The sequence below is a fragment of the Pipistrellus kuhlii genome, unplaced genomic scaffold (assembly GCF_014108245.1).
Source record: "Pipistrellus kuhlii isolate mPipKuh1 unplaced genomic scaffold, mPipKuh1.p scaffold_m20_p_7, whole genome shotgun sequence".
NCBI classification, from domain to species: Eukaryota; Metazoa; Chordata; class Mammalia; order Chiroptera; family Vespertilionidae; genus Pipistrellus; species Pipistrellus kuhlii.
The window spans coordinates 26,750,527-26,762,844 of record NW_023425573.1 but is presented as its reverse complement, the minus strand read 5'-3'; the positions used below and the strand labels follow the sequence as shown (position 1 = coordinate 26,762,844).

The following is a 12,318-nucleotide window of genomic DNA, read 5'->3' as shown; positions in this document are numbered from 1 at the left end:
CAGGAATCTCTTTAGATTAAAGATGTGATTAGAGATGAAGATACTGTTGTTAGAAAATGAGAAAGGTGATCATTTTTTAAAATAAAGAAGAAGAGCATAGCATTAATAATTTGCATGTCAGTAAAAATTAACTTTCTGAATCTGAAACAGTTACATAACTATTCTGTTGACCAGAAAGGGCTTTGTACTTTCCTAAGGGGAAAAAAGATAATGATAATGGTTCTGATAAATATATTGTGGAGCAGAAGTCACAGTTATAACATATATTAATAGAAAAATATTATCTTTAGATGGAGTATTGTCTTTTTCACTAAAATGAAGTTTAGTATGTACATTAGGGGTGTCGAACTCAATCAGAGAAGGGGCCAAAATCTAAAATCCAGCCTAAATCGCGGGCCGAATGGTTTACTGAACAGTCATAAACTGTCATTGTGATGGAAACGCAGCGGAGTGCAGTGATGGCAGCGCGGTGCGGGCCACATTGCAAGGCCTGGCGGGACGGATTTGGCCCGAGGGCCTTGTGTTTGACACATGTGATGTACATAATTGAAATATGTACTAAATGAGTTTTTTACTTAGCTTGGGAATTGAATAAAGGTCCTGCCAAAATTTTGATGGACTTTTTTTTTGAGAATGAAGGAATGGAACTTGGCAAAGTGATTCTAAAGTTTACATAGATAGCCCTAACTGGTTTGGCTCAGTGGGTAGAGCGTCAGCCTGCAGATTCAAGGGTCCCAGGTTCGATTCTGGTCAAGGGCATGTACCTTGGTTGTGGGCACATACCCAGTAGGGAGTGTGCAGGAGGCAGCTGATCGATGTTTCTAACTCTCTATCCCTCTCCCTTCCTCTCTGTAAAAAATCAATAAAATATATTAAAAAATATTTACATAGATAAATCTATGAAAATTGAAGAAGGGACTACTGAAGGAAAATTTGCTCTAAGTAAAAACGTACTTATAAAGCTGTGATTATTTAATCATTTGAATGAAATTATAGTTCTTTCAATCTTTATGCAAAAAAGTAACTTAAGATGTATAAATAGCCCTAGTTGGCTTGGCTCTGTGGATAGAGCATCGACCAGTGGCTTGAAAGGTTCCAGGTTCGATTCCCGGTCAAGAGCACATGCCTGGGTTGTGGGCTTGATCCCAGTGTGGGGCATGCAGAAGGCAGCCAATTAATGATCCTCTCTCATCATTGGTGTTTCTGTCTCTCTCTTCCTCTCCCTTCCTCTCTGAAATCAATAAAAATATATTTAAAAAAATAAAAAGATATATAAATAGAAATATTTTTCTAATTTTAAGGTAAAGACCTTTCTAAGCTTAAAAGCAAAGAAAGAAAATTAAAGGAAAAGTGATATAAACCTTAAACAATATTAAGCTATGGAAAATAGCAAAATATATAACAACTATATTTCCTCTATCTGTAGAGTGCTTTTTCTATACATTTCATTGTTTTTAGTAGTAAATTGGAGAAAGTATATTTATAAATAAGCAATATGCAAAAAAAAAAAAAAAAAAAGTAGGGACAACCAATAAATTGCAAATATAAAAATTAAAAAACAACAAGAAAGTTCACTGCATGGGAGAAGATGTTTGCCAGTGTTATCTCCGATAAGGTTTTAATCTCTAAAATTGATAAGGAACTCATAGAAATTAACTAAAGGATGATAAACAATCCAATAAAAAAAAATGGACAAAGTATGGGAGGGGAGGGGCAATGGTAAAATATGTACACAGATAATAATTTAATTAAAAAAAATTTTTTTTAAATGGGCAAAGGTACTAAATAGACACTTTTCAGAAGAGGACATACAGAAGGCCAAGAGACACATGAAACATCCTCAAAGACACTAATTATCCGAGAGATGCAAATCAAAACAATGAGGTAACATCTCACACCTGTCAGAATGGCTGTCATCAACAAATGACAAGTGCTGGCAAGGATATGGAGAAAAAGTAACCCTTATGTACTGCTGGTGAGAATGCAGACTGGTGCAACCACTTAATTTTAAAAATCATTTATCTTGTATACACACACACACACACACACAATATGGAGTTTCCTCAAAACCTTAAAAATGTAACTGCCAGTAGACCGAGTAATCTCACTTCTAGGAATATGGCCCAAGAAATCAGAAACACCAATCAGAAAGGACATCTGCACCCCTGTGTTCGTAGCAGCACAATTTACAATAGCTAAGATTTGGAAACAGCCTAAATGTTCATCAGCAGATGATGGATTAAAAAACAGTGGTATATCTACACAAAGGAATATTCCACTGCTATGAAAAAGGAGGAACTTTTATCATTTGCAACAGCATAGATGGACCTGGAGAGCATTATGCTAAGTGAAATAAGTCAGTCAAGAAAGATAAATAACACATGATCTCATTTGTGAAATATAATGAACAGAGACTGATGACTAAAAATGGATCCAGAGACAGAGAAGCACCAAACGGACTGTCAAACCTCAGGAGGAAGGCAGGGAAGGGCATTTGGGAATAGAAGAGATCAACCAAAGTACTTGTATGCATGTGTATTAGCATAACCAATGGACAGGGACACTGAGGCAGTATGGGCTTGTCCTGGGGGGTGAGGGTGGCTGGGGAGGGGTTGGTGGGGGAAAAGCGAGACATATGTAATACCTTAAAACAATAAAAAATAAAAATAAAAAGAAATTAATAGAAAGAAAGAAAATAAAAATTAAAAAATTCAACCTAAGTCATAATAAAAAATGTGAATCAAAATAGCATTGAGTCCTGGCTGGTTTTTGCCCTATGGTTAGAGCATCAGCCTGGGAACCAAAGGATCTCAGGTTCAATTCCTGTTCGAGGGCATGTACCTTAGTTGCAGGTTCCCCAGTACTAGCAGGGATGTGCATGGGAGGCAACCAATCAATGTGTCTCTCACATAGATGTTTCTCATGATGTTTCTCTCTCTCCTCCCCCCTTCCCTTCCCATTGATTTCTCTTTAGAGGTGGGGTTTAAAAATATCCACAGGTGAGGTTTAAAAAACAACACCGCATTGAAATGACATTCTTTTCCTACCAAGTCAAATATTTCTAAGATTCTAATGCTCAGTAGTTGGCATTTCCTCTATAGCTAGTAGGCATATAAAGTAATATAGCCAATTTGGTTATATGCATTTAAAACCCTTAAATTAATGTTACTTCTACAAATTTGTCTTGAAATAATCAGAGCTGTGTATAACTGTTTTTGTTTGTTAACCCCATTGTTTTGTAATAATGACTTATGGAAATCACCTTAATGTCTAACAGAAAGATTGGTTAGATTAATTATGCTATTTAAAGAATGGACAACTCTGCTGTCATTTAAAGCTTTGGAAAAATACTGAACGGTATATGCAATGAAAAAGCAAGTTTCAAATGTGTTGAATATAATTCCATTTTATAACAAATTTAATTGCTTTAAATAAGTGTGTGTGTGTGTGTGTGTGTGTGTGTACAAGACACATTGTGTAGTATAGAAAAAAGACCAGAAGTATATGTACCAAATTTTAGCAGTGTCTTTTGGAAATGGGATTATAGGGAATATCAATTTTAAAATTATTTTCATAATTTTTGTAGTGGCAGATTATTACAGTTGTTATCAAGAAGAAAATGGTGTTCTTTTTAAAAGGTATATTTAAAGAGACTTGAAGGAACTGTGTGTACCTGCCATTTGTTCTAATGTTTTCATTTTTCAGATGGAAAACTGAGATCCTGAAAAAATGGTTGTGCACACAGATAGAGCTTGCTAGCTCCCAGCACAGTCTTTTCTAGTTTTCCTTGCTAATTTTCAGCAACCAGATTTCATTTAGTCAGCACAAGTTAATGAAAAATTTTGTTCACAGCTCGAGCTAATCCAAGATACAAGGTTCCATGTCATTTACTGAATGAAATGGATGCAGCTAACATTGAACTGCAAACAAAAAGGTAACTAACTTACTTTTAGAGATTGAATGGTTTTTCTAGAGGATTAATCTAAATTAGGTCTTAAGTATTCTATATAATAGAGGTAATATGCAAATTGACCCTCACGCCATCACAACTTGGCGACATGTACAGTGGAGGGTGGGTTCCGGTAACACAAGATGGCTGCACCCACAGCAGAGGCAGGATTCCCGTAATGAGCAATCAGCAGGGGACCTGAGGCTGTGGCCCCCTCCCTCCCCAGCCAGCCTAGCAGGGCTTGATGGGGGACCTCAGGCCTCGCCCCACACCCAGTGAGGTTTGACAGGAACCTCAGGCCATGCCCCTTGTCCCGGGCTGGGGGACCTGAGGCCACACCCCCTGCCCTGGCACCAGTCTGGGGATACCTCAGGCCGCGCCCCTTCCCCCATCATGCACTGGAGAACTTGAGGCTTCACCCCCTGCCCGGCAGGGCTTGATGGGTTGGGGCTGGCCAGATCTGAATCTTGTCCAGTGGGGGTGGGGCCAGCCAGGTCTGGATCTCTCACGATTTTGAGGTGCAAGGGTGGGTGGAGACTTGACTCTGGGTCCCACAGGGTGCCCCAGACTCTAACAGAGGAAAATTTTCACATACATTTTACTAATTTTCTTTCATCTCTGACACTTCTATTATAGAGAAAGGGCAAATAGCAATATTAAAATATTTCCTCTAATTCCCTTTTAATGTGCATGAATTTTGTGCACTGGGCCACTAGTTTAATAATGAAAATTAAAAGAAAAAAATTCATCTAGTTAATGCCAATATCTGTTTTCAGCTGATTTTTTATAGTGAGATTATCTTTGACTTTGAAATTATCCTTATCGTGTGAGAGTGAACAAAGTAATGACATGTCAATGGCCATTGCTAAGTAGGAATTGAAGCCTAAGAAGACTTAGAGAAATCTGTGAGCATATAGTTAGCTAAATGAATTGTATCACAGCCTGTCAAATTATTCCCTTGGTATAAAGAGAGCCTGCTGTGAAAATCACCCCTCATATTTAAGTAGTTGTGGAGAACTGGCATGAAGTGACAGAAAAACAGAGGTGGGCAAAGGAAGGAAATGTAGATTCTACAAATATGGGACTTACTGTCAGCCGTTGTCATAAACTTTTAATAGATTATTAAGGAGATGTTTTGTGAAAATTTGATGGTCTAAGCATTATTTTCTTTGGATGTCTAACCTTGGCCCCTGAAGAATTGGTTCTTTATTTGCTCTCTGACATCGTCTGTGGGGTGTTGGGTTAGAGAAATGGAAATCCCATGGTCTTCATGGACCGAGGTGGCTGCTTATTTAGCAGAGGTTTGTTCAACATTTTTATCATTGACTTGAACCCGAGGAGAAAATAGCAGGTAGATTGAATGGCAAGCCAAGATTAAAGGAAATCTCAAAAATCAAGACACTAAAAATTAAAAACTTAAAAGAGAAAGATATCTTAAGGATGAAAAATAGCCAGCATTAGTGGTGTGGCTTAGTGGTTGATATTAAAAACAAACAAACAACAACAAAAACACATTAAGAGATTTTAGTCATGTGGTCATCAAAAAAGCTGATTCTGCCTTTGACCACATTAATAGACTGTGTCAGAAGTACCTGGACAATGGCAAAAGTCTCCTCCACTCCATTGGCCCAACTGCCTGGAGTAAATAGAGTGTGTGGCACCATGCTTCAAGGCTGCTGCTGAGGACATTGAGCCTGGGGGGAGCAGTCTCAGGGGGATTATTGGATCAACCTCAGATATTTTAAAGAAGAATCTATGGAGTTAGTGGAAATCAGGATAAATTAAAAGTTTGTAAATCTGACACTTCATGGTTATTAGGAGCAGGTTTTTAGCATTTTGTTTATAACAATAATCTCAGGATTGGAAGAGTTCGAGTGTCAGTATTCAGAGCAACATTGCACAATGTACATCAAAATTGATTTTTCTTGAAATGCATGATGGCAGAGCTGAAATTTTGCTATTTATTGAGAAGCTGAAATGAGTCATTTTGGAGCATGGAAGAAAATGATGTTAATTATAATTATTTAGGTGGAATGGAGAACTTAATTCATATTGTAAAGCAAATATTTTTGGTTTGAAATGAAACTTGTGTTTGTAAGAACATAGCATTTATGTACTTTTTTTGCCTCTTTAAAGGGCAGAATATGATTCTACAAACAATAACTTTGAATTGCATCTCCACCTGGGCCCTCATTATCATTTCTTCAATGGGGCCCTGCACCCAGTAGTCTCTCAAACAGAAAGCGTGTGGGATTTAACCTTTGATAAAAGAAAAACTTTGGGAGATCTTCGACAATCAATATTCCAGGTATTTTAGCTGCACTTCCTCTTAATTTATACATTACAGTCCATCTTAAGCCGCATTTCTTTTCAAAAATCCTATTTAAGATATGACTAGTTGTTTTTCAAAGCTGCTTAGGAAAATCGGCCAGTTCCATAGAGGGATGGCTCAGATATTCTCCCCTCACTGGTCAGTCTTTTAGAGAGAGGCTTCCCTGCCAGGCAAGGCACAGTCCTGCAGAAGCTTTGTAGGGGCAGAATCAAACTGGCATGTTTTATTTTGGGGAAAGAGAGAGTACCAAGTTGTCTCTTTTTAAAAAAATAAATGTAAAAAGTGTTTTTAAAGGTAATGAAGAGATAAAGATAAGCATGTTGTCTAAAACTAAGAACTACTAAACAAACAAAAGCAGCTCACTTGTACCTTTCAGTACAGAATAGCATCTTATATAATAATTCTATATAATAAAAGGCTAATATGCAAATTGTCCCCTCCGGAGTTTGACTGCCCGCTATGACATCTGCTGACCACCAGGGGGCTGTGTGGAACGAAGGAAGGCCCTGGTCAGCCCTGATCGCTGGCCAGGCCTAGGGACCCTACCCGTGCACACATTTTGTGCACTGGGCCTCTGGTTTATTAATAAGATTGTTAAGTGAAGGAAAATACCTACTGGTTTATGGTAAAACAAACATTGTCGTAATCATTGTTTCCAAATAATTTATCCAGTCATATTTTAATGACAAGAATAAGATTGCTCTTTATTTTACTCCCAGGGCTTTGATATTAATTATGTCATTTGGTTCTTTAACCTCCTGGGGACAAGCTAACCCTAAGATGAAGAGATTGTGATTTATATGTGATTTGCCTGTGGTCAGACACCTAGTTAGAGGTGGAACTAGGATTCCTGTCCTGGTCTCCCTACTCTTTCTTCACCCCACAACTACTTCCTGGTCTAGGAAAAGGGAAACAGAACATGCAAGCTTTTTTTTTCTTTTCCAGAAATAATTGAATTTTCTGAAAAACTATTAATTACTAAAATTATTAGTTTTCTTTTGACTTTCCTTTTTGTACAAAGAGAAGCAGACCAGTTTTGTTTTGTTTTTTAACTTCAGTTTATTTGAATTATATTTAAATGTTGGATCAGCATCAGGATTTCTAAAATTGTCTAATATCACTGAACTTTTGCATTAAAAGTTCATTTTGGAGCCAGTCCTGGCAGTTGGGGATCTTACCCTAAGATGACATTAGGTGATAAGTAAAAAGGATCTTTAACTGCAGGTCTGTTATCTTAGAATCCAGCCACTGGCAAGAGACTGTGAGATTGAAGTTAACTTATTGCTTATAAATATGAAATTTCTTCTTAAGAGTACTGTCTTGTGGTATTGTGGAGAGAGACTAAATAGAATTAATCTTTATGGGTGATGTTATTTTGTAGAGGTTACCACAGTCCCCAGAGTCTTGGATCTACAAACTTATGAAACAAACCCCCGGTAATCTATTACACTGTTTAAATTTACAGTGGGAAGCCTTCCTTTCAGGTGTTAGAGTCAATGCTGCTTTTTCTGAACAGCACTGATTAAATCATTTTGCTCTTTTGGACAGATTCCTGGGCTGGTATGTTGGTCAATTTGCCTCTGATAAAAGTGGTCTTCCCATAAGTTACATAGAATTGTTTAGATAGTAGTTGTGCTCTTTGTGTCTCCCAAGATTTTCCCATCACTAATGGGGAAGATTAACCAACTTTGACGTAACTGATTTAATAATGAGTGATACCTTCTTTTCTTACTTTCCCTGTTGGGCGGGATGGGATGGGAGTATTCATTTGTTTGCTCTCCGTATCTTCCACATATGTATACTGGCACATTACATGTCTTATTTAACCTGGGAATGTGACTATTTTTCTTGTGCTCTTTTCTTTTACAAATATTCTGTAGCTGTTAGAATTTTGGGAAGGAGACATGGTCCTTAGTGTTGCAAAGTTTGTACCAGCAGGACTTCACGTCTATCAGACACTTGATGGTAAGATAAATATTAAGACACAGCAGTTCATTTTATATATTTATACTTTTGTGGGCTCATCTGTGATTTTCTACTCCCGGCCAGTCTTCCCCCTACCTACTACTTTTAAAAAAATAAATTTATTGTTGATAGTATTACCAACATCTCCCATTTCCTCCCCTTTTCCTCCCCGTCTTCTCAGCCCATATTCCCTTTCCCCCAGGTCTTCACTACCCTATTGCCCGTGTCAATGGGCTATGCATATAAGTATGTAAGTTCTTTGGTTTATCTCTTCTCGTCCTTCCACCCCCACATCGAGGTTAACTATGTGATTTGTCCAATTTATATAACATGTAAAATTTTGGTAACTTGGAAACATTTTATAATTTCTGAAATTAAGGCTGTTTCTGTACCAAATTAATTTGTTAAAAGGCCTTGCAATTTTTTTTTAATCGTTACCAGAGGCTGTGTTTTTATTGATGAGAGAGAGAGAGAGAGAGAGAGAGAGAGAGAAACATCAATCAGTTGGCCTCCTATGTGCATTGGAGGGGATTGAACCCACCACTTGGGTACATGCCCTGACTGGGAATTGAACCTGTAAACTTTGGTATATAGGACAGTGCTCCATTCAACTGAACCACTGGCCAGGGCTATATAGCATGATTTTTTTTACCCAACTCTTAGTTTCATATTTTGTAGCAAAAGTAACAAGTGTGCTTTGAAAGCTGAAAAGTATTTACTTCCTTTAAATAACAACAAAACAGTAATAATAGCAGTCACAGTGGTAACAGTTACTTTGGCCTTCACTCTGCCAAATACTAAGATAAGTGTTTTATATAAATTATCTCATTTGATTGTTACAAAATTCTTTTATCCCCACTTTATACATGAGAAAATTGAAGTGTAGAGACTTGTATACAAGGTCATAACAGCTAATTAGTGGTGGAGCTGGGTCCATTTGATGCCAAATTCTTACTCCTGTTCACAGAGCCAAGCACAGTTGACTTCATATTCAACTCTTGTTTCCCACTGTCATGTTCACAAAACTTATGCAGCAACATGGGGAAATGCTTACATAAAGAAAAAACTAAACAGTGAGATGGGTGGAATAAAGATAAAATTCATATAATAAACATAATTACTACCTCTTTATTTTTCTTAATGGGAACGATTTTTTTTAAAAAAATGTGTCTCAGCTCTTTCTTTAGATGAATGGTCTCACTGACTGTCTCCTAATCCTAGGAGATGACCTGACACTGTGTGACCTTGAAATTGCTGATGAGGAAGACATCTTTGTATGGAATGGAGAGGAGGTAAGAAAATATTTAAGAAATATTCATGATAGTTTTGGATTTTTTAAGTCATTGTAATGAAATTTTATTCAGCATATGTGAAGGCAATTAGGTATTAGAAAACTACTGAAATACTTAATAAATTTTAGGTACAGTAAATAGTAGTTATGTGTTAAAGAGATATTTATTGAGCCCCTCCACTCTGCCAGGCTAGGTGTCAGAAGCTAAGTTCAGAGATTCAGATTTCATGGTGTAACTGCACTAAGTGCTGGGGGCGGGAGGCGGGGGGGGGCGGTGTCTGTGCATATTCCCATTCGGGATTTAGAAGAGGGCAAATAGCTCTATTGAATTAGGGAGTGAGAGCAGAGTGAATTTTCTAAGTCAGGAAAAGGGTGAGGAACATCTCAGCCACTCAGTGAACTCTCCCTGGTCCATCGCACTTATTCCCGAGTCTTCATTGCCACCACCGAGGACTCGTATATCTCTGTCCCCACTCCAGATTTCTCCTAAAAAATACAAGACAGCTAAGAGAAAGTTTCAAACGAAATATATAAGGTTATTTTTCTGATACTTAAAAGACATTTGTCAAAACTTCACTTGGATAAATGAGAATTATTCTGCAAGAGGAGTCTTCTGTTACTGTGTTGACTTAATGTTGGCAAATGTAAACTATACTAATGGTTGTCTTGACATTATTGTAGGTTGGTGGAATCCAGATTCCCACTGGTAGTGACTGTGAACCTCTGCTTTTAAATGTTCTTCATCTGGCAACAGGCAGTGAAGAGTGTCGGCAGTTGGTAGAATCTCCACAGGTCTTCCCAGCTAATGCAGAAGTGGGCACAGTATTCACAGCCTTAGCAATGCCAGGAGGTGTCATCTTTACCAGCAGTACTGAGTCTGTAGGTGGGGAGAGCTGGACTGCCATTCCCAAGGAGGACTTGAAGAAGACCTTCAGAGAACAAGGCCTCAGAAATGGAAGCTCAATTCTGATTCAGGATTCCAGTAATGATAATAACAGGTAACTCGATGAAAAAAAAATTTTTAAGTTATTTAAATTAGAGAACTATCTCTTAGAACTCTAAAGCTTTCTTTTACTAAGAGTTAAATGTTTCTTTTCATTTCTAGACATTGTGTACTGTGTTTTGTAAATAGGAATGCTCTAGGTTAGGCAAATTGGAGAAAAATTATATTATAATGCGATAACGAAGTAATATAGATGTAAACAAGATACAGTCAAAATTAGTTGGCTATAAAACAGAATCCTATCTGAGTAACTCTTATTAGCATTCCTTATAAAATTGAAGACATATTCTCACAAAGTTGGTTCCTGAAATTTTTTATGAGAATTATATGAAAATCATAGCTAACTTTACCTATTTTGTCACAAAAATCCCACACGGCAATTCAGCTTTTCATCATAGTCCTTTTTATTATTCTTGAGCTCCTCCCAGCTGCCCACGTAAAGCAGTTATAGGGGGAACTATGCCCGCAATTCCATAAGTTGCGTTTGGAACCCAGAAACACTGCCTCTCTTCATTTTTGTTATCCATGTCTTGATACTGTAGTGTCAGTTTCTGTAGTCATTGGGTCCCATATGGTAACTTCCCCCCCCCCCCCCCCCAGCACCCAAATTCCACATGTAGGAGACTTTAGGTTACAAACCTAGTCGGTTTCCTGCTTCATCAGTGCTGTGAATATGCTTAGATTACAGAGCTCTGTATTATTTAGTGGCTGCGACACAGAAGAGCATTTGTGATTATGCTTATTTTGTGTAACATTTATCATTGTTGTTCTTTTGGGTGTTTTCCAGACATTTACTTCCCCACCATGTGTATCTAATTAAAAAGTTTATTATGTATTTCTTTCTTTTTTTTCTTTTTTTCTTTTTAAATATATTTTATTGATTTTTTACCGAGAGGAAAGGAGAGAGATAGAGAGCTAGAAACGTCGAGAGAGAAACATCGACCAGCTGCCTCTTGCACACCCCCCACTGGGATGTGCCCGCAACCAATGTACATGCCCTTGACCGGAATCGAACCTGGGACCTTTCAGTCTGCAGATCGATGCTCTACCACTGAGCCAAACCGGCTTCGGCTGTATTTCTTTTTTTTAAAGTACCACTTATTAGGACTTGGGAAATACAGACCTGAAGCTTGGAGACTGGCAACAGTGTCACTGCACCTCCCAAGCATGTCAGTCATTGTTAGCTTACCTGTTTGAGCTCAGATAATTGATTTTTTGTTTTGAAGGCTTTTTTCTTTTTGAACATGCCAATTATTTTTTAGATAGCTACATCCTATTTTCCCCATGTTGGTAGACTCTTCATAAAACTCATTCTACATGAGAATCAGTGTTGATGTTATAGCATACCCAGCTGCTCCTTTGGGAGGCAGTACAGGTAGTGGGTAAGGACAAGGGCTCTGGGACCAGCTGCTTGGATCTATTTCCAGCTTTATCAACTCCTAACTGTGTGACCATGGGCAAGTTACTTCATCTCTCTCTGCTCAATTTCTTCTTCTGTAAAGAGGGGTAATAATTAGTACCAACTTCATAGAGGTGTAAGGATCAAGTGCTTTACAAAATGTGCACATAGTGGGTGCTGAATATTTTAGCTAGCATCATCGTCATTGTCATCATTAGCTTTTCACTATTTTAAGGGTTTCTTTGTGCTTAAAACTTTGCTGTATTTAGGATTGCTAACTTCAGGTGGGGTCCAAATAGGAATAACTGAAATAAAGAGTAGGATTGTGTGTCAGGGCTCTGAAACGCACTCACAGAGAGGACTTTCACTAGCCATTCAG

The 12,318-nt window shown here is 37.8% G+C and overlaps 1 protein-coding gene across 3 annotated transcripts in view; it reads left to right on the top strand.

The window, feature by feature from the left end:
* Nucleotides 1-12,318, top strand: part of USP40 (ubiquitin specific peptidase 40) — a 71,323-nt gene that overhangs the window by 26,764 nt on the left and 32,241 nt on the right. For all 3 annotated transcript variants that reach the window (XM_036421301.2, XM_036421305.2, XM_036421300.2), the window contains exons 12-16: nt 3,853-3,934; nt 6,086-6,257; nt 8,162-8,246; nt 9,468-9,538; nt 10,219-10,535. In XM_036421301.2, coding sequence (XP_036277194.1) covers nt 3,853-3,934; nt 6,086-6,257; nt 8,162-8,246; nt 9,468-9,538; nt 10,219-10,535 — 727 coding nt within the window. The remainder of the gene's footprint in view (nt 1-3,852; nt 3,935-6,085; nt 6,258-8,161; nt 8,247-9,467; nt 9,539-10,218; nt 10,536-12,318) is intronic.